General features: G+C 41.7%; 1 protein-coding gene across 2 annotated transcripts; it reads right to left on the reverse strand.

The window, feature by feature from the left end:
* Nucleotides 1-4,645: 4,645 nt before the first annotated feature.
* Nucleotides 4,646-22,398, reverse strand: Mat2b (methionine adenosyltransferase 2B). Of its 2 annotated transcripts, none has more exons than XM_028864296.1 (7): nucleotides 22,006-22,398; nucleotides 14,177-14,371; nucleotides 11,386-11,500; nucleotides 10,554-10,706; nucleotides 7,925-8,118; nucleotides 6,248-6,361; nucleotides 4,646-5,548 (listed from the first exon to the last, which is right to left on the reverse strand). In XM_028864296.1, exons 1-7 carry the CDS (start codon nucleotides 22,033-22,035, stop codon nucleotides 5,378-5,380), a joined length of 972 nt encoding a protein of 323 aa, XP_028720129.1. In that variant the 5' UTR covers nucleotides 22,036-22,398; the 3' UTR covers nucleotides 4,646-5,377. The 2 variants fall into 2 exon arrangements, with proteins under 2 accessions (XP_028720129.1, XP_028720128.1); XM_028864295.2 differs by lacking the exon at nucleotides 22,006-22,398 and adding an exon at nucleotides 19,654-19,852.
* Nucleotides 22,399-22,834: the final 436 nt, after the last annotated feature.

The following is a 22,834-nucleotide window of genomic DNA, read 5'->3' on the forward strand; positions in this document are numbered from 1 at the left end:
CCAACAGCCTCTTCCGGGCTCCGAGGGGCACTAGCATTCACACACACAAGTGCCAACACACAGACATATAATTTAAAAAAATCAATCTTTATGCAAGATTGTAAAACATCGATAGTGAGATTCTGCCCTCCAGGGTTCTCCCATTGTGCTGTAAACCTGTATTTAAGACCTCTTCCCTCCTTCAATAAACAGCATTCAGCATTAAAAAAAAAATCAATCTTTAAATAAACTAAAACTATATAGTTAGAGACAGATGGGTTATAAATTATTCTACAGATGCTAAAGATACTGATACAAAAAGTCAGAACACCATCTCCTACACACCAAGATGTCCACTGTCAGAGAAAAATTTTGCTACATTTTTGTAGCAAAATGATGTTAAGGAAGTTGAGAAATTGGGACTTAGTACTCTTCCAGTGAGAATGTAAAATGGTGTAATTACTATGGAAAGCAATTGATAGTCTTCCCAAAATTAAAAATAGAATCATCACACAGTCACTCTAGCAACTCAACTTCTGGGTATTTACATAAATGAATTGATAGCAAAGTCACAGAGAAATATATGACTTGCACATTTGCTACAACATTATGAACAACAGCCAAGAGGTAGAAGCAACCCAAACATCCATCAACAGGTTAATAAAATGTGATATAAACAGAGAACAGGGTATCATTTAGCATTTGGGAAGAAACTGACACATGCTATGGATGACCACTGAGGACATTATGATGCTAACTCAAACAGAGCAGTCAAATTCAAATACTGTATGATTTTACTTATATATGAGTCAAACTCAGAGACTGAAGAACGGCTGTCATCAGGGTAGGGGGCGGAATGAACAGAGAGCTTTTGTGAGTATAAAGGTTCAAGTTCTGGAAATAGATTGTGTAAAGTGTGAGTATAGTTAACTGTACCAGAATGTTCACTTTAAAAAGGCTAAAATGATAAAGGTTATTTTACATATACTCCCCCCCCACAATTCTTTTAAAGTTTAAAAAATGGACAAGAGGGCATAGTGAACATCTGGGGAGGTTGACACTGTGATGCTTAATTATATTTTGTAACTTGGCTAGGCCAAGGGGCACCTAGATATTTAGTCAAGCATTATTCTGGGTATTTCTCTGTGCATGTTTTAGATACTAACAGTTATGTCAGTGGACTGAAAATCAAGCATGTATCCCTTAATAATATGGGAGGATTTTATATAATCTGTTGAAGACTTGAGTAGAAGCAAAAGAATGACTTTCCCCAGGCAAGAAAATTCCCTTTTATTAAAGCATATTGTAGTGATTTGAATGAGACTGGCCTCCATAGGCTCTTATGTGTGAATGCTTGGTTCACAATTAGTTGAACTGTTTGGGAAGGATTATGAGGTGTGGCCTTGTTGTAGGAGGTGACCAGGGGTGGGCTTGGAGGTTTCAAAAAGCCAAACCAATCCAATTAGTTCTCTATATCTCATACATGTGGATAAGATGTAAGCTCTCAGCTACTGCTCCAATACAATGCCTGCCCACTGCCATGTTCTCTGTCATTGTGGCTATGGACTCACCCTCTGAAATGGTAAGAAAGCTCCCAGTTAAATGCTTTCTTTTATAAGTTACCTTGGTAATAGAGTCTCTTCACAACAACATAAAACACATATAAAGTCCAAACGTGGCATTGAACAAGGAGAAGTAGACAATTATTCCTAGTCCTCCAACACGACAAAGTACTTATCACTGAGCTTCAGCATCTTGTATGAAAACATTCTGAAACTTTTTTTTTAAATCAAGTTCACATTTTAAAAATTACATCTTGGCCGGGCATACGCCTTTAAACCCTGCACTCAGGAGGCAGAGGCAGGTGGATCTCTGTGAGTTTGAGGCTAGCCTGGTCTACAAAGCATGTCCCAGGACAGACTCCAAAGCTACACAGAGAAACCCTGTCTCGAAAAACCAAAAATAAGTAAGTAAAATAAATAAATAAATAAATAAATAAATAAATAAATAAATAAAATGACATCTTTAGCAATCTATTAACAAACTGGGGGGAATTGAAATTGCTTGGTGATCTACAGTATGCATAAATGCTATAAAATAGAGTCAAGTGGAGGGCAGAGAGGAAAGCAGCTGTTGGGAGGGATGAACAAATGCATAGCCATCTTTTGAAACTACCCATTATAAAAATACATAAACTCAAATGGAATTGTTTCCAGGGATAACCATCGGACCTTAAGTCTAATTATGTTGACATTTATGTGGTTAAAATACAGAAACAAGCTTTCTTTAAAATCTAATTAAATGATTTCCAGAACTATATAAGTATGTTCATGACAGAAAAGCCAGGAAACCAAAAGGGTTCATGTGTTTATGTGTGTGGATATGTGCATGAGTGCAGGTTCCCGCTGGGCCAGCCAGAAGAGGGCATCCAAGCTTGTGGAACAGGAGTTGCAGGTAGTTAGTTAATTATAAGCTGTCCAGTATGGGTGCTGTCAACCAACTCTGGGTCCCCTGTAAGAGCAGAATGTGCTCTTAATTGCTGAGCTATCTCTCCTGCCTCATCCATTTAGGAAATAGTTTTAAAACTGACGAAAGAAAACAAAACCCACTGGCAGTCTTATTATAAAATGAAGGTAATATTGATGGTAACAAGCATGGCATCTGGCCCCAAAGCATTTGATAAACAAAGATATTTGCAAATTTATGTTCCAGAAGTTTCCGCAGGACTTGTGAAACAGGTGGCATTTCCTTCACTTAACTCTCAAAGGGCTTGAAACTCCAAAAGAACACCTTCCTGTTGTAGTTAGGATGTCAAATACACCCCAAAGACACTTATGGCCGAAGTATCTCTGTCCAGATGGTGGCACTATTCTGTGGTGGGCTCCCTAGGAAATAGGGAAATAGTGGGAGGTCCTTGGTCACTGGGAGGACACTTTCTCAGCTGCTGTGACATGCCTATAAATCCCAGCACTGGGGGAGGAGGAGGCTGAGGCAGAAGGATCTTAAGTTTGAGGTCAGCAAGGCAAACTCAAAAACTTAAAAACAGACTTAACATTCAGCATAACTGCTACAACAATCTAAGTCAAAAGAAGAACTGCAGAAGATGTGTACTGTGCTGCTGGTTAAATATAGGATGACAAGAATGTGAGCTGGTCCTGTCCTATTAGCATATCCTCAAATGCAAAGCCCTAGGTACACAGTTATTGGCTCTAAAAGAATGAGAAAATGGCAGTCCATAAGCTTACATTTTGCAGTGTGAAATGCAACAATTATGGATGGACCTGGGGAGATGGCTCAAGGGTTAAGAGCACTGGTTGCTCTTGCAGAGGACCCAGGTTCTATTCCCAGTACCTACATGGTGCCTCACAAGTCTTTAACTTCAGTTCTGAAGGACCTGATGCCCTTATCTGGCACCAGGCACCCATGAAGTGCACTTACATGGAGGTAAAAACATAGCAGTACCCACCCCCCTTTTTAAAAAAATCAGAAAATACAGCAATATGAAGAAAACTCCCAAATTCTCAGTATCATTTCTTAGTTTTTGCTATGTAACACAGGCTGGTCTTGAACTCCCAGTAATCCTTCTGCCTCGGCTTCCTAATGCCGGGAATACAGGAATGTACCATCTTGCCCAACTGGCAGGCTTTAATTTTTTTTTGTTTGTTTGTTTTTGAGACAGGATTTCTGTGTAGTTTTGGTGCCTGTCCTGGATCTCGCTCTGTAGACCAGGCTGGCCTTGAACTCAGAGATCCGCCTGGCTCTGCCTCCCAAGTGCTGGGACTAAAGGCATACGCCACTACCGCCGACTGGCTTTAATTTTTTTATATTCCATTTCAGTGCATCAGCTCATGGTTAAAACGGCATCAGAAATTACGCAGTAAATTCCAAAACATAATGCAGTCTGGGGATTGCTGCTGTAACCAAAACCAAGATCCACTCTAATCCCCAAATTCTAGGTAAACTTTAAAAAGTGAAGGCAGTGTTGAGGCCAAGATCATCTGAAAATGACAGTCCAGACCAGACACTCAGACACTGCACAACCTCCTGGCAGGGCATCCTAAGTGGAAAAGGTAACAAGATTATGGAGTTGATTCTAATCAGTTGGTACAAGAAGCTGCTTCTAGATCTCAACTGTTACCTTATATCGCACTGGATGCTGACTATTACATAGCAGATATTTTAAGTATGTAACTTCAAAACTAAAACAAAAGAATAATTGGTTTATAGTCAGTCTTTACATTCTCTTGAGACAAAGTCTCACTATGTAGCCCTGGCTGGCCTGATAATTGCTATTTAGACCAAACTCGCCTCCCAGGAAGAGATCTACCTGCTTCTTATGGGACAAATGACATGTGCCACCATGCCCAGCAGTAATTACAACTAAAAATAAGCAAAATGAAAGAAAGAGAAACCAATTCTGAGAATGGAAGATAGTTAAAGAGTGTGGTCTGGTCCCTGATGGCTCAACAACCATGCTCATGTGGGTAGCTCCACCCATGAGTACAAGGACAGCAGATTGGACTCAGTTATTTAAAAAGAAGGACACTAGAGGAGGGGGTAGATATAGGAGCTAGGGCATAGGGGTGAATATGATCAAGATACACTGTCTGAATTTCTCAAAGAATTAGAAATTTATATATTTTTACATAAAAAAGAAACCAAAGTGTTACATGCCAGCAGTATTTATTGTTATTCATAAGTGATCAAAAGACATACAAGGCTCATTATTATAACCACATGTATGAAATTTCACTTGGTGACAGAGTGAAAGAGACAGATATGTATTATATTAAAAAAATACACACACATACGCACTCTCTCAGTGTTTGTCACATGGTGCTATGAAGGTGAGGTGTCAGGCTATACAAGTTCTCATATACAGAACACAGGAAAGAATCAAGCATAAAAACCATACTCAAATTTGCAAAAATAAAGTTTTCTTTTCTTCAAGCATTTTGATCTGGGCTCAAGCAAAGCAAATGAGGAACACCGATGATTTCTATAGGATTCTACACACACTGAAACTATCAATATACAAAAGTCAACAAACAAAACAAAACAAAACAAAACAAAAAAGGGAGTTATAGGAATGGACAATGCATTTCATCCAAAGTCTAACAGTCTGCTTTGTGCCAGCTCTCAGACATTAAGAATCATAATTCACATGACTGGAACAGCAAGGTAAGTAAGCGAGAACAAAACAATCAACAGAAAGCCACGACTGCAAACCGGGTATCACTGCCCTCGGTCTGTCCGACGCTCCCCTAGTGCAACAGCATCATTCACCTGAAGGATCATGAGTCACAATTAAGGAGTACTCATACAAAACTATTTCCTTTATTCTTGAAAAAGTGCCACATACTATCCTTTTCATCTAAAAAAATACACAACACATAAACTAATGGAAGACGGTCTGTCTCCATCTCTTGTCGATGAGGAAAGGCCAGAGCGATTCTTTGATTCCAATTCGAAATGGCGTCCGTTGGCCAATGCCCAAAGTCTCCAATTTGGAGCAGTCGAGCTGAGCATTTTTGGGACGTTGTGCACCTATGACAGGGCTGTCAGTGATCTTTAAAGAAAAAACAAAACAAAACAAAAAAAATCATGAGTAAAGGAAGTAATATGTTAAGACTTGATAACTTTATTTTAGCTTTCCTTTATACAAAAAAAAAAAACCCTCTTATTAGAGCTAGTAAAATAAACATGCTGCATCTAGACAATACTTAAAAAAACAAAACAAAAACAACAACAACAAAAACCAGCCAGGTGGTGATGGTACATGCCTTTAATCCCAGTACTCAGGACCGAGAGGTAGGTGAACTCTGTGAGTTCAAGGCCAATCTCATATACAGAGTGAGTTCCAGGACAGCCAGTGTTACACACTAAAACCCTGTCTTGAGAAACTAAAACTAAATAAATCAATTCTGTGTGGGTAGGTGAGAGAGAAAGGGAGGGAGGGAGGGAGGATATGCTCTTGTAGAGATCAGAAGACAGACAATGGGAGTCAGTTCTCTCCTGTCGTGTGGATGGACTCAGGTTGTCGGGCTTTACAGCAAGTACCCTCTTCCCTCCATCCACCCCCGCCTCCTCCATACTTCTCTGTAAACTTCAATACTCTGACTTCTTTAGGGATAATTTACCACCAGGTACTGTCAAGATCCAAACCAAGTTCACTTTGATTCATTACCCCAAACAGAAAAATGTTATCAATAACATACAGCAGCCTTAGGAAGTCAGTCAGGAGGGAGGTGTCAATCAGGAGACTTACAGGTCTTAAGTGACTGCTCGGGAGGTTGAAGGCATCGGCAATGGCGCATGCCATTTCGTACTTGGTCATCTGCTCATTGCCAGACCAGTGAAAGGTTCCCTTAATGGATGGATCCTGACAACGAAGACAAGGGACAAGGGGAGAGAGAGAGAAGAAAGTCAATGGTAAGGGTTGACAAGAAATTTAATTTTAAAGGTGCAAGAATCAAAATGCAAACCTACCTTTTTTTGGAAAATTCTCTTCAAAATACCTAAAATCAAATGTCTACAAATATTTCAAAACTAAAAGCAATTTATAGAAATAACTTTTTGAAATAAAAATACAAATGGCTCTAATTTAGAGATAGTGACTAATTTTAATTGACATTTTAAACTAGTCTGAGTTAAAATAAAAACAATAGTTTTGAGACACGATCTCATACAGCCTACCTCCAGTTTCTGAGACTCCTGGGGACTACAGGCTCACACCACCACGCCAGGTTTATGAGGGAGGTACTGAGATTCAGTACAGGGCTTTGTGCATGCTAGACAAGCACTCTACTGTCTGAACCAATCTTCAGCCTCACTCTTTTTGTTGGTTTTAAGCAGTTTTGCTCCATAAGCCTTGGCTCAGTATACAGACAATGGGCCTAGAATTCATAGGAATCCTCTTGACCCTGCTGTTTTTACAAATGCTGGTATTGCAAGTGTGCACCACCAAGATCAGTTATAAAACCATTTTAAACGAACCCGATAAGCACAATGACACACACCAGTAATCCTAGCATTCGGGGAAGATGAGGCAGAAAGAGCCTTGAATGCACGGAGGCAGCCTGAGCTACACAGGGGTTCAAGGCCACTCTGAGTAACCAAGTGAAAGCCATCTCAAGAAACCTAAGGAGATGAACTAGTTAAATACTCTTAACCATGCCATGCATGCTATGACATTAACTTTTAGTCTTGCTGAGGCTTCCTCCCCTGCTTTTACAGATTTCCAAAGGTCATGATATAGTAGGATTAACTGCATGTGTGTGAACTCAGGTGTGCATGCCATAGCACATGTGTGGAGATCAAAGGACAAACTAGTGGTAGGTAGTACTTGCCTTCCACCTGTTTGAACGAAGGGTTACGTTCCCCCAGCATACACCAGTATAATTTTCATATAATACAAAAATGCAGATAGTCATGCTGTGACCAGCATTATTTGTACTTCAAATTAAACTGTTCCCAGTCTTCTTATGGACATTCTATTTAATGTCAAATTCACCAAATGCTTAAAATGAATTCCCACTCTGGGCTGGATCGATGGCTCAGTGGTTAAAAGAGGATCTGGGTTCAGTTCCCAGGGGATCCAATGGCCTCTGGCTTCCTTGGACACTTACATGCATGTGGTGTAAATAGATTCATGAAAACACACACATGTGTAATAAATTTAAAAAAATTAACTCTCACTGGGTGTAGCTAATGCACTGGGCCTCTACTCCCAGCACTAGGAAGGCAGACAGGGTTGCTTGCATTCTACAGACCTCATGAATACAGCCTCTCCTCTGTAGGAACAGCTTTTGTCTCGTTTCCTGCTTTTAAAAAGCATGTTTACCTTTCAGTCTGTGATAATCTGTGTACACCCGTGGAGGTTCAACACAGAAAAGCAGAACTTTCACTAAGACAGAAGTCAGGCCCCATCCTTCCCAAGACTCACCAGCATCCTCTTTTCTGCCAGCTGCCGACACACACTGGCTACATCCTTCACATGTGTGGGGAACCTCTGCTGCCAGTGGTCCATGTTTGCTGACTTGTTGCTGAACTGTACCTTGTCAAACATAACAGTCACAGCACTTTCCTCAAGCTTTTCAACTTCCCCATACAGAACAGGAATTCTCAAGACAGCAGCCCCTAGGGACAGACAATACACACAGGTACTTTACGGCTGCCTCTTCCCCAAGTTTGGATGTAAGAGAAATTGTGTGGATTTCAACAACAGCAAAGTGGAAACCTTGCCTTTTAATAAAATTATACCAGAATGGGCTGTAACTCATAACTGAACAAACTCAAAGGTGGTCATGATTATTTTAAGTATCTACTGTCATGAACAGAATTCTTATCTAATTGGTCATTACACCCATTAAAAATAGAGCCTATCTGGACAACCAAATGAAATGAATACTCCTGACTGGAGGTCAACTGAAAGACAACAACACTGAAAAACAATTTTGGGACAAGTGAGAAACCATCTACACAAGCTACACATGTGATAGCAGGAATACATCAGCTTAAGGTTTCCTCCAGACCTTGTGATTATGTAAACAACACTCTTGTCCCTAGAAGATACACAACCAAGTGTTTGATTAATTAATCATTGCTGTGGGATGGTCTGTATGTCAAATTGCTCTGATTGGTCAATAAATAAAACACTGATTGGCCAGTGGCTAGGCAGTAAGTATAGGCGGGACTAACAGAGAGGAGAAAATAAAGAATAGGAAGGCGGGAGGAGTCACTGCCAGTCGCCGCCATGACGAGCATGTGAAGACACTGGTAAGCCACGAGCCACGTGACAAGGTATAGATTTATAGAAATGGATTAATTTAAGCTATAAGAACAGTTAGCAAGAAGCCTGCCACGGCCATACAGTTTGTAAGCAAAGTCTCTATGTTTACTTGGTTGGATCTGAGCAGCTGTGGGACTGGTGGGTGACAGAGATTTGTCCTGACTATGGGCCAGGCAGAAAAACTCTAGCTACAAATAATCACTGGATTTGGCCAAGTATATACACACAAAAATACCAATCAAAAACTGATCAATCTGGGGGTTGGGGGATAGGGTTGAGTGGTCACTTACAACCATGAATGAAGAAATGTTCAATATTAGATTTTATACTGGTACCTGATGAGGGGTTGATATCTTTAGATTATTAGCACTTTAACAAAGTAGACAAATATTTTCTTTTGTAATTACTGAGCAAGTAAAGACAGGTCTTGCTGTGGTTTGAATGTTGTACCCACTCCAAAATTATATATTCAAGTTTAATTCCCAGTCCAACAGAGCGTATGTGTGTGTGTGATTGGTTTGGGGGAGGTATGTCAGGAAGATGTTTAGGTCATGAAGACACCACTCTGAAAGACCTTAATGGGGAGTTGTCCAGTTTGTTTGAGGACAAGCAGGAAGGAGGCCTTTACCACAGGCTGGCTGTTGGATGTTATACTTCCCAGCCTCCAGAACTGTGATAAGTAAATTCCAGTTCTTTATAAGCGATCCATTCTGTGTACTGTAGCAGCAACATGAAGCAGAGCAAGAAGGAAGATTGATGCTAGGGAGACTTTTGCAGGGTTGATTTATACATTTATTTTATTTACTTTATGTATTTACTTTATCTGGTGGTGCTGGAGATTTAACCTTGGGCATCATGCATGCTTAGCAAGCATTCTACCACTGAATAAGTACAGAATAACTTAAAATATTAAAAAAAAAAAACCACAAAATCCCAACAAATTAAATGTCTGTAAATGAGGGCATTACAAGCTGGTGGCTGTTTTTCAGGGGCACACTATGACCTAAGGCATCAGTTCCCACAGGAATCATTATGTTGAGCATGGTGCTACAAGAGATAGAAATGAAGTTGAGCATGATGCTCCCACAGACAGGAAGAAGTCTCCTCAGAACTGGCACCACATATAATGAGATGCAAAGAAGTGGGAAGAAAGTCAGATTATGGATCAAAATGCAAACACTTGAAAAAATTATACAAAAATATCTCTCTTAAGAAATCACATTTTATTTTGTCTTCCTGAGGAATCAGCACACAGGAGAGATTTATACTCCCACCGTTATATTTTCTTTTAATTTCTTTTTAAAGAAGTTATTTTTATGTATGTACACATGAATGCACATGGTAAAAAACAAAAAGATCATGGTATATAGGATGCCTCAAAAATTTTATTACATTTATTTATGTGTGTGTGTGGGGGGGGCGCACAAGTGTGAGGGTCTGAGGACAACTTACAGGAGTTCTCTGTCCGCAATGTAGGTCTCAGAAATCGAACATATCAGTTGGTGGCAAGCACTTTTACCCACCAAGGTATCTCACCAGCCCATACTCTATAATTCCTAGTAATCTATGGTCCCTGTTTTCTGTTTTTGTTTTTCCTTTTTTAATTAGAAGAGGGGAGGACAGAACCTCACTGACCCAACTTCCAAGTGCCAGGAGTTCAAGCGCGCGCACGCACACACACACACACACTATTCTGGCTATTTTTATAAATTAAGAATACGTTCTTCATAAACAACACAACAGTCTTCAGAAATGATCAGGAGCCAAAGATACTGGGCCTTACCTAAATTATTCTCCAGGACTGCCTTTTCTCCGTCTAATTTTGTTTTGCCATAAAGATTCAGAGGACTTGGTATATCTTCTTCTGTGTAAGGGGGATTTGTGCCATCAAACACATAATCTGAGCTAATGTAGATGAGAAATGCTCCAATTGCAGCTACAAAAAGAAAAGGTAAGTCTATTTCATTACTTTTGTTTGGAATGTTTTTCTGTGGTTTGTTTTTGTTTTCTGTTTTTTTCTTAAACACATGTAAGAGAGCTACAAAACTTTCAACTTAAAAACCCCAGTGAAGCTGGGCATGGTGGTGGCACACCTTTAATCCCAGCACTCTGGAGGCAGTGCAGGGATTTCTTTTGAGGCCAGCCTGGTCTACAAAGTGAGTTCCAGAACAGCCAGGGTAACAGAGAGAAATCCTGTCTTAAAAAAAACAAAACAAAACACAGTGAAGGAGGCTGGGGAGATGGCCTAGCAGCTAAGAACACTGGTTGTATCCTGGGCAGTGGTAGTGCATGCCTTTAATCTCAGCCCTCAGGAGGCAGAGCCAGGTGGATCTCTGTGAGTTCGAGGCCAGCTTGGTCTACAGTGCAAGATCCAGGACAGACACCAAAACTACACAGAGAAACCCTGTCTTGAAAAAACAAAAACACTGGCTGCTCTTGTAGAGGATCTGGGTTTAGTTCCTAGCACCCATATGGATGCTCACAACCCTCTGTAACTCCAGTTCCAGGGGTCTGAAGCAGGGACACATATGGCACGCAGACATACATTCAGACAAAACATTCATAGACATAAAATAGGCATGTCTCAAAAAAATCCAGTGATGATGTAGCATTACCTGCCTCCTTTGCTAAATTCTCAGAGGCACCCACATTCAGCTGAGAAGCAGCATCTGGCTGACTCTCAACAACATCTGGTCTTCTCTCTGCAGCACAATGTACTATGACATGAGGCTGAAAGATAAACATTGAATTTTAACTCAAAATGGAGAGCAACAGAGAACTATGGCTTCCTTAGAGTAACTTCAGAGAAAGAAAAGGTTCTTAGGTCAACATTCCTTCAATCAATTAATAATAAGTCATTTAATTTTTAATAGCTTTCTCGTATTTCCTTTCTTCCTCAAAAAACAAAACAAAACAAAAACAACAACACAACACACACACACACACACACACACACACACACACACACACACACACGGTCTGCAAAGAATAGAACAATTTATTTTGTTGGATTTGGTTTTTTGGGTTGTTTTGGGCAGTGCTAGGGATCCCAGAACCTTGTACACTTTGCACATTTGCACATCACACACTAGGCAGGTATGTAACCCCGAGCTACATCCCTAGCCAAGGTAAGAAACAACTTAGTAATCCCTAGACAAAAATGCAGAAAAAGGACTGGAGAGATGGCTCAGTGGTTAAGAGCACTGGCTGCTCTTCCCGAGGTCCTGAGTTCCCAGCAACCACATGATGGCTCACAACCATCTATAAGAGGATATGATACCCTCTTCTGGCATGCAGAACACTCATACATAAAATATAAATTAAAAAAAAAAAGATTATTTTAAAAAAATGCAGAAAAAACTATTAGTAACTATATCTATAATCAAAATAAGACTGTTCTCTCCCAATGTGGTGGAAAAGGGTTATCACGCACATGACTCAGCAGACCCCAGGCCTCACACACACTGTTCTGCCACTCCAGCCTTAGCATTTAGTGACTTCATGACAAAAGGCAAGTAGTATCAGTTGCAAGTGAAAGGTATAAGTTCAAGACTTTTGACCAGTCATTTAACCAGAATCAACTACCTACACAACCTGTGTGTCCATCTGACCAGAAATGCAGTAAGCCATCATGTTCTAGTTAGTTTCCTATTACTATGGACCAAAACAACTTGGGGAGGAAAGTGTTTATTCGATTTACACTTGCACACCAAAGTATATCAGTGAAGGGAGTCATGGCAGGAAGTGGTACAGAGGCCAGGCAGGGTGTACTGCTTACTGGCTTGCACTCGTCGGTATGTTCAGCCTGCATTCTTATACAACTCAGGTCCACTCACATCAGTCATATTAGTTTAAAAACAAAAAAAACAAACAAAAAAACTCCATGGACCAACACAGTGGAGGCATTCTCTCAACTGAGATTCCCTCTCTGCAGATGACTGTAGCTCCTGTCAAGCTGACAACTAACCAGGACACAGTAAGTACTGTGAGAAGACAGGTCTTCAGACTTGAGTGAAAGAGACACATTTAAAGAGCCCCAGATACACCAAAACAGAGTGATGCAGATATTCAACAGAGAAGGCTTTTTTTAACGCAAAAGGAATAGAGCAAAAACCAAGATTGGTGTTAACAGTCAGTGTGCTGGGAGCTGGAACCCATACGATGGTTAACAACCATTTGTAAGTAACTCCAGTTTCACCAGGCAGACTCCCTTTTCTGCCCTCTGCAGGCACCACACACATGCACTGCATAGACAGACATACATCCACGCAAAACACCCGTATGTGAAATATTACTTTACACTATGTGAATGTGTGTCACTGTGATTGGATTGATAAAGAAGCTGGCTGGCCAATAGCTGGACAGGTAGAGGTTAGGCAGACAAAAAGACTTGTAGACAGGAGATCATGAAGAAGGAGAGGAGCCTCTGAATCACAAAATGTGGAGAAAAGGAGATAAACCTGCTGTACTGAGGAAAGGTACCAAGCCACGTGGCAGAGCATAGATAGGTAAGAAATGTGGGTTAATTTAAAATGTATGAGTTAGCTAGTAACAAGCCTGAGCTATCGGCTGAGCATTTATAATTAATAATGTCTCTCTGTGGTTATTTGGGAGTGACTGCTAGGACACAGAAAAACTCTGCCTATACTCACACATAGAAAATAAATAAAAAATAACCTTAAAAAGAGAAAGAAAGTGAGAGACAATGAATGCCCACACACCCAATTTCCTCAACAACTGCTCCAGGAGGCATAATCTAAGAATTGTTTTTAAGCTTAAATGCACAGAATCTGGGATGCTTCAAATGCAGCATCCTGGGCCCATCACAGACTTCATACAGTACACTCTTTGGGCATGCAGCATAAAATCGGGTTTCCTTGGTATTTCTAGTACCCATGCTCTTGGGCCCAGACCTTTAGAAAGAACCAAAGCTAAAATTTGATAAGGAGAACAGTATCTCCATTTCCTTCTAACTTTCCTTGGATTATGACAAACAGGTTACTGAAATCCCCCTGACTGTTACTTTCTTGGCTCTAAAGCAAAAATAATGTTTTTTTTTTTTTTTTTTCCAGTTCCCAGATAACACCCAAACATTTATAAGGGGATATTATTAGGAAAGCACTGCATAAATACAAGCTGTGCCACTCTACAAGGCTGTACCAGACAGAGAGGAAGATCTGGCTCTGGGGTAGAGTACCTGCCCAGCATGCTGGGGATCCTGACTCCCACACCTGCACCACCACAAGTAAACAAACAAACAAACAAACAAAAGAAGTGTGAGCTGCACTGTTGCTGCTCAACGGGTTACAGTTTCAAGCACAACTTCCAGTCAACATGCACACTTTCTGTATAATCCGGAGAACTCTTAGTAAAATGCATATACAACTTCAATATACAAAGTCATACCTGAAAATCATGAATGAGGTGATGAACTGCTTCAGAATCCAACAGGTTCACTTGTTCAAATTTTGGTCTGGCTCTTCGAAAGCCACTGCCAATGGTGTGCCAGTTACTTTGCTGAAATTCTTTGTAAACCGCTCTGCCAAGAAGCCCTGTGGCACCAGTAACTAGAACACGCCGGCTAGGGATGTTTACTTCCTCCTAGAAGAAGAAAGGGTAGCCAGAGTTTGAAAACAATTCTCCTAAAGAAATGAAGTGCTGGGCTGGAGAGATGGCTCAGAGGGTAAAAGCACTGGCCGCTCTTCCAAAGGTCCTGAGTTCAATTCCCAGCAACCACATGGTGGCTCATAGCCATCTGTAGTAAGATAGTAAGATCTGGTGCCCTCTTCTGGCCTGCAGGGATACATGCAGGCAGAACACTGTATACATAAGAAATACATAAATCTTAAAAAAAAAAAAAAAGAGGTGCCATTATTGTGTACTAAATACCTGAAATCTAAATATTTTTTACATTAATGTCACATACCTAAAAAGTCAGTTTCAAAGCTAGATTAATCAAACTGCATCAACAACTGTATGAGTTAATGAGTTTTGTTTTTTAATTATTTTATTTTATGTGTATGCGTGTTTTGCCTGCACGCATGTGTGTGTACCACCTGCGCTGCCTGGGGAGTTCAGAAGAGGGTATAAAATCTCCTGGAACTTGAGCACAGGCAGTGGGCTAACAGGCAGGTGCAAATCAACAAAGTACTCTTAGCCATAGAGCCATCTTTCCAGCCCCAACTTGATAAGTTTTAATAACCAGTCTCATTGGGACTATAGAGGTGGCTTAGTGGTTAAGAACACACACTGCTTTTGCAGAAGAGAGATACTGAGTGGCTTACCACTACCTATAATTCAAGCTCCAGATCTGATCTCTGAGAACAACTGCATTCCCATAAGTAGACACCCCCTCTCTCTTTCTCTCTATTAAAAACAGAAAATATGAGGCAGGAGAGATGGCTCTGTGGTTAAGAACACTGGGCGCTCTTCTCGATTCCCAGAAGCCACATGGCAGCTAAAAACTATCTGTAACTCCTGATTCAGAGGATCCGATGCCCTCTTCTGGCCTCTGTGGGTACCAGGCAAGCATGCGGTGCACAGACATACACACACAGATAAAACACTCATGAATGTAAAATTAGTTTATTTTTTTTAAATGAATAAGTTAATAAAAACTAAAATCTTCCAGACTAGTAAAAAAAAGCAAGAAAAATTAAAGGAACAAAGTGTTAATAATCAAGAAAAAGAACCTAAGATAATCACAAGTAACTTTGATTTAGATTTCATGTTAATAATGGGAGTTATTTTGCTTTTATGACTGAAGTGATCCTATCACCTTGATGAGTAATCAACAAGAAATCTTATCTTCAAGGATATTATAAAAATGCACAAGACTCAGATGATATGTCTCATTTTGATGGGTTTGAAATCTGTCAACATTTCAAGAGTTTATTTAAATTAAAATTGATTTGACCCTTAAAGCACATATTCTAAATTTGAACAAACTAACGTATGTCCCTCAGTCAGTACTAAATTTACTTGTACAGAATCCTTATGACTAATATACAGTAAAAAAAATTTTTTTAAATTGATCTGTGTTGCTATTGAGAAAAATATTCGTGTTCCAAGAAATTTTAAAAAGTTTAAGAAATCATTTAAATTCTGTATGTTCGAGGCAAAGTTCCAAAATCAAGCAACATTTTCCTGCCAAATTCTCAAGTAAAGCCAACCTTTTCATTTTTAAAAATAGTGTTTGGAGCTGGCACGGTGTCACACACCTGTAAGCCTAGTGCGAGCTCCACAGCTGGAAATTTCATTAAAGCTTATCATGGGGACTTATTTCTGTTAACGCCACCCAATTCTCAACTAGCAAAAAACCTTTTACAAAAGCAACAGCCAAAGACATTTTCAGCCCTAATTTTACATATGCTAAACGATTTAGTAAATATACATACATTACTTAAGGACACCACAACCAGGTGTTTCTAATGTATATAAAGGCTGAAATCCAAAGGGGATGGCGGGGTGGGGGAGTAGGAAGGCAGTATATAAAAAATATGGAGGATTTTAATTCAACCAATTTCAAAACAGTTTTTTTAAAAGTTAAAGAAATTTCATGTGGCAGCTGTAATACCACTTTAAGCAGGCAATTTGTGAAAATGAAGCCTCAAGCTGGCAAAATATTTTCTTTGAACTTTGTCAAGAAAATAACTATAAAACAGGTGTGGAGATGATCTTTAATCCCAGCACCCAGGGGACAGAAGCAGGAGACTATCAGCCAACTAAGAACAATCTGGTCTACAGAGGGAATTCCAGGCCATTCAGGACCATATAGCAAGACCCTGGCTCAAGAAACACATTTGTGCACACACACACACACACACACACACACACACACACACACACACACAGCTGAAATGAAAGGGGTCAAAACGTGTCAAGTCTAGTAGATCCAGAAAACACTGTACATGTACTAAATACCATGAAGATGCCCGGGGAAACACCATACAAGAAAACAAATGGGGCTGGAGGAGGCCCAGAGGTTAAGAGCACTGGCTACTCCTCTGGAGGACCCTGGTTTGATTTCACATGGGGGCTAACAACTATCTTTAACTCTAGTTCCTGGGAAACTAGCACCCTCTTTGGACATCCAAGAGTACTGCACGCATGTGGTGAGCAAACATATATGCAGGCAAAACACCATACACATAAAATAAAAAATAAATCTAAAAAAATGTTGCTCTTGCAGAGAATCAGAATTGGGTTCTCAGCATCCACACTGGGCAGCTTGTACCTCTGTACCTCCAGCTCTAGTGGAATGGACACCCTCTTTTGGCCTTAGTAGGTATTGGACACACATGGTACACATCTATACGGTTAGCACACACACACACACAAATGTTTTAAAAAGAAAGAAAACTGGGAAGGCTACATGTGTGGTGTGCTCCTGTAATCTAGCACTAGTACTGGTCATTCCAGGCAGGAGGTTCCTGAGTTCAAGACAAGGCCCAGATACAAAGACCGGCCTCCAAAAGGAAAAAACAAAAAACAAAAAACAAAAAAACCCCACAGAAAACCTGAAAGTTTCACACGCACTTTCCACCTCTGTAACATCCCTGAATATCCTTGAGATTTAAGAAAAGATGTCCAGTCAGGCAGTGGTGGCGAACACCTTTAATTCCAGCACTCGGGAGGCAGAGGCAGGTGTATCTCTGTGAGTTCGAGGCCAGCCTGATCTACAAAGCCAGTTCCAGGACAGGCTCCAAAGCTACACAGAGACACCCTGTCTCAAAAAACCAAAAACAAAAAGAAAAAGAAAAGAAAAGATATCCAGACTGCTTAAGTGGGAAAGGAATTCAGATGGGACTAGGCCAATTTGCTGTCTCCCCATTATACTCACAGGCAGTATTCTTAACAAGAACTAATAAGGGTTGCTTCTCTAGCATTAACTAAGCCAACCCTCAGAGTGACCAGAGTAAATGTCAATTGTACAGGTTGAGACAGCACCAACTGCGTGCAAACCATAGCTGTCTGTACCATTTTGTTGCTGTTTTGCTTTGAGACAGGGTCTCACTATGCAGCCTGGCTTACCTGGAAATCCTCCAGCCTCAGCTTTCAGACTGCTGGGCTTAAAGCATAAGCCACCATGCCCAGCTACTGTACTATTGTTTAATGGAAAACATTGCTGGGTGTGGTAGCACCATTAATCTCAGTGCACCAGAGGTGGAGGCAGAGGCAGACAGATCTCCACTGGTTTGAGGCCAGTCATGAATACAGTGTGAGACCCCGTTTCAAAAACAAAATATAACATGAAAAGTCACCCATATACCCCACCATGCTGAAAAGCAATCATATCTACCCATCACTACTAATTTCCTGAGTGCTGAGATTATAGGCATTCCAGTCAGTTACACCTAGCATACCACTTTCCACTTTGCTTTTAACTCATTAAGCTTACATGTATACATACATGTATGCATGCAGAAACGGTCACATGCTGTCAGCAGTCTGGAACTGTAAATAAATTTGAAAGTTAGCTAAGGCCCAGTCATTTGGAGACAATACTGAATGTACTGTCACCCAAATATAAACAATTTTGCATCAACAGCTGGATGTGGTGGCCCTTGTCTTTAATCCCAGCACTCTGGGATGTAGAGGCAGGGTAATCTCTGTTGAGCCCAAGGTCAGCCCACTCTACATAGTGAGTTTCAGGACGGTAAGGGTTAGGGTTAAACAAACAGAACCTGTTCTAGTTAGGGTTACTATTTCTGTGAGAAAACACAACCAAAGCAAGCTGAGGAGGAAGGAGTTTATTTGCCTTACATTCTCACATCACTGGAGAAAGTCAGGACAGGAACCTGGGGGCAGGAGCCCACAGAGGCTATGGAGAAGTGTTGCGTACTGGCTTGCTCCCCATTGCTGGCCTGCTCAGCCTGCTTTCTAATACAGCTCAGGGCCACCTCCTAGGGAAGGTCCTACCCATAATGGGGTGGTCCCTCTCATATCAATCTCTAATTAAGAAAATGCCTCGGTGTTGGCGGCACACACCTTTAATCCCAGCACCCGGGAGGCAGAGCCAGGCGGATCTCTGTGAGTTCAAGGCCAGCCTGGGCTATCGAGTGAATTCCAGGAAAGGCGCCAAAGCTACACAGACAAACCCTGTCTCGAAAAACCAAAATAAGCCCTACAGGCTTGCCTGAAGCCCAATCCTATGGAGGCATTTTCTCAACTGAGGCACCCTCCTCTGCAGTGACTCTAGCTTGTATCAAATTGACATAAAACTAGCCAGCAAAGACCCTGTCTCAAATAAATAAATATTTTTTGGCATTAACAAAACTGACCACCTCCTATCCTTTCTTCTATCTACAAGACAAATTAGTTTGGGAATTCTAACAGTCTTATCAACTGTGCTGGATACATCCTGTAGGTCAGCGAATGCAAGGGGCTGGAAACTGAAGGTGGGTCGGATTTGGGAGGAGGCAGGGGAAATTCTAACAAGAAGGCTTGAAACCCTAGGGGGCCAAGGGCCAAACAGATCTGTATTGGAATTCCTGCTCAAACCTTACCAAATAAACTCGAGTGACCCTTTCTTTATGCCTGTTTTCTCCCCCCCGTGAGACTGAGCGTTAACAGTAATCGCACACCGGGAAATACTGACATCCACACAAGCGCCCGAAGTAATGTGCCCCGTGCAAACTCTGAATTCACCACGGTGACAGCCCCCAACAGCCGTCATCTATGAAAAGCCACCCTCCCTTCTCCTTAGAGACCCAGGAACACAGAACAAGGACGATGAATCCAGAACTCAAATGGCAACAAGCCCTCCGCGGCGGCGGCCTCCACCCCCCAGCTTCCTGGCTGCAGCGGCGTCGGGGACCTTGCCCGGAGCGAGGTAAACAAACTCAGAGGCGCCGCCCAGGGCTCCACGCCCCACACCTCACCTCCACCAGCCGGCAGCTGCCGGGAACGAAGTGGATGGAGAGCTCTTTCTCCCGGCCCACCATGCCAGCCGTCTTCGCGCCGCCGCAGTCGCGACCGCAGCCTCCTCCTGCGCAGCACAGCCGGGGGCCACAGCGCCCGCGCCCTTGGCCCTCCTCCCCTAAGCCCTGGGCCGACCCGGGCCGCCGCTTCCGGCTTCCGCCGCCATGGCTGCGGCTGTTGATTGGCCGCCTCCCGCCACGCACTCAAAAAGGGGCGGGACCTCAAGGGACGCTCTCAGCCCACGTGCCAGTCCTTAAAGAGATAGAGCCAGCACAGGCAGCAACGCCAAGCATTGACTGCCGGCTTCCTTGGGTTTGAGGGTGTAATGTCTTTTAATCACTCCGTCTGCTTCTTTCTTCTTAGTGAAAAGGTGTAAAGAATCGAGTGGCCTAGAGTTCTAGGTTTGCAGGCTGCGAAATGCCTAAGAGTCAACTGTGCATGTATTATACAAAATAGATTCCAGCATCTGTAACGTTAGGCGTGGCAACAGCTAAGGGTGTTCCCATCAACACAGCGATAAGGCTGGTTTGGGTTGGTTTTAGGCAGTCTCAAGCTCAGGGAATGATCTTGAACTTCTGATCTTCCAGCTTCCCCTCCTAAGAGCTGGGTTCACAGGAGTGGACGACCAACCCAGGCAAGGTGTGGTTGGTCGACTGTTTTAAGGCAAGGAGGAAGAATAAAAATAGGTGCTGCCCTCTGAGTCATTAACACCTCTGGAACCTATGTTTTTCTGGAATGCTAAAAAAAAAAAAAAAAAAAAAAAAAAAAAAAAAAAAAAAAAATGCTGGGAAGTTTTTTTAAAAAGTTTATTTTTAGCTAATTAAAAATAAAAAGGTGTGGGAGAGAATATTATCTGGGTACTTTTTAAAAGGCAGATTCATTTTTTTTTTTTCCCCTCAGAATTACAGAACCAGAAACTGAACTGTTAACGAACCCGGTCTACTTTTAAGTAGATTTAAACAGGTGTCCTGACTGCCCTAAGTGGACCGCCACTTAGGGGACTCTGCCAGGGGCTGCTCGAGCCAAGTCTTGGAGGAGCTGCAAAAACTTAAAATAGAGCCAAAGAAGGGCGCAATGCCGGGCACTCTTCCAAACCTGTGTGGCTGTTTAAAAGTTAATGAGGAACAATGGCCCCTAGTGTCTGACTCAGCATTCAACCGAATTACCTGCAGGTTAAAAACTCCAAAGTACAGCGCCAGCCAAGCCTGTGAAACTTACACTGAAAAAGCCCGCACCCAGGAAAGGATTGGCCCGCTTTCTACCTACCCAGCAGTCTGCTCTCATTCAGACACCCACGACAAGATATTTCAAAACTCGCCCCAAAACGTGACCACTGCCTGGATTTCATCCCCAAAGGCCTTATTTTCACAATTCTGGTTTATTTTTAAACTAACGATTAAGTTGCCCTTTAGGGAAAGTTTTCGTCAGCTTCTTCCCCATAACACTAAAGAATTTATTCCCCACTCACGTAATTCTTTGTAAGAGAAAACAAAGACAGCCTGAGGTCCGCCACTTTTCCATTTTTTTTTTTTTCTAATCCAGGCAAAAGCTTAAAGTATTTACTAAAAGAAAGGGCTACCTAACACGAAATTACAAGAATAATAAGAAAAAGTCCGAAGGAGAGAAGATTTAAGACCCCTCATCCTCCTTAAAAGTGAGAATGTTTCAAGTTTCTAGTTCGAGTGTGTGAAGGAGTCTCTTCCTAAGGAAGTTTATACTCAATAGGAAGATTCAAGCATTTCTGCAATTAGCAGTTTGATTCCCAGTGCAATGTTGTGAGTGAGTGAGGAAATGTTTGCTTGCCTACGTTTAAGAATACGGTTTGACACTTGTCGGGCAAAAGTTGGGCATAGCTCTGGGGGCACATATTAAAGTGCAATTTTTAGTCATTTTGCTTTAATAAGAAGAGGTTCTATGTTTACAGTCAATGTCTGACTTCCGACGGGGGTCACTTCTTAAGAGTGCAAACTGGAACTGAAAGTCCCATTAGCAGATTCAAGCCCTACAAGACAAAAGCTGGGCATGCACCACGGATTAAATTTTATACTACACAGAACCTGCACTACCACTGCACTGAATGTGGAGAGTGAAACCACCGTTCTGCTTCACATTTTATTTCTGTCGAACTGAGTTTGATTTCCTGGGTCAGAAACCCAAGATAGTTTATTCTGTGCCTCTAGCGTATGTTTCTTAAGGAAATAAATGGCACCGGCTAGTGTTTTCTTTATACCCATTCTGCTCTTACCAGTCGTTTTGAATCGCGTTTAAGGCGACGCTGAGGCGAGATTGGGTCTTGAATTGCTAGCTCTTACCTGTTCCATGTCCTCCGGCATTTCAGGCATGATTCCAGAACTATTTTGGGGAAAACAGCGGCGAGAGGAATCTAGGCGTCTGGCTTCACTTGCCGGGTCTTTGTTTGCTCCGCCCGTACTGAGCACACGGACGCCAAAAACGTGAGGCGCAGCTCCGCTTGACCTTTTAAATTAGCATTTCCATTCCAATCCAGGAATCTCGTGCAGCTTTCCACCGTGCAGTAAACTGGCAGCTGATTCCTCCTGCTAGTTTCGAAACTACCCAATGAGAAGTTTCATGTTTAATTGCAAGTCAAGCGAGGATCCGTTACCAAAACCCATATGGCAGAACTATTAAACAAAAACAAACAAAAGCCCTGCAATTTTCGCGGTAGAACTTTTTGATGTCTCTTGCAGAGGGAATGAGTCAATGGTGGGACGCACGCTGCCATTGATTCCTGTTGTGAAATATTCCACACGTTTCACACAACAGTAACAACCTTGAATAAAATTCCTCAGTGCTTTTCAAATATTTTATTTTGTGCGTATATTTTGTTCGTATACATGTATATGCACCATGTGTACCTGTTGGATTCCCTGGAACTGGCATTAAGGTTTGGTTGGGAGCTGGGAATCAAAGCCCGTTGCTTTGAAAGAGAAACAAATGATCATAACCACTGAGCCATCTCTCCTGCCCCATCCCAGTGCTTTTTTAAATTCGACAATTTCAAAACCTTAGTGGTAGTACACACAAATGTAGAGTGCATCTGGTCATTTCCATGAACTGTGTTTTGTTTATATTTAGCCAAGCATTAAATACTACTGATCAGTACTTCCCAGACCTGCCCCT

This window comes from Peromyscus leucopus, chromosome 8b, assembly GCF_004664715.2.
Source record: "Peromyscus leucopus breed LL Stock chromosome 8b, UCI_PerLeu_2.1, whole genome shotgun sequence".
Taxonomy (NCBI): Eukaryota; Metazoa; Chordata; class Mammalia; order Rodentia; family Cricetidae; genus Peromyscus; species Peromyscus leucopus.

Excerpts from the sequence above, each read along its gene's own strand:
- Mat2b (XM_028864295.2), bottom strand. The coding sequence starts at position 19,716 with ATGGTGGGCCGGGAGAAAGAGCTCTCCATCCACTTCGTTCCCGGCAGC. Across the intron at positions 14,372-19,653 it reads GCAGCTGCCGGCTGGTGGAG|GAGGAAGTAAACATCCCTAG; the intron begins GTGAGGTGTGGG and ends TTCTTCTTCTAG. Across the intron at positions 6,362-7,924 it reads TGGCAGAAAAGAGGATGCTG|GATCCATCCATTAAGGGAAC; the intron begins GTGAGTCTTGGG and ends CTTCGTTGTCAG.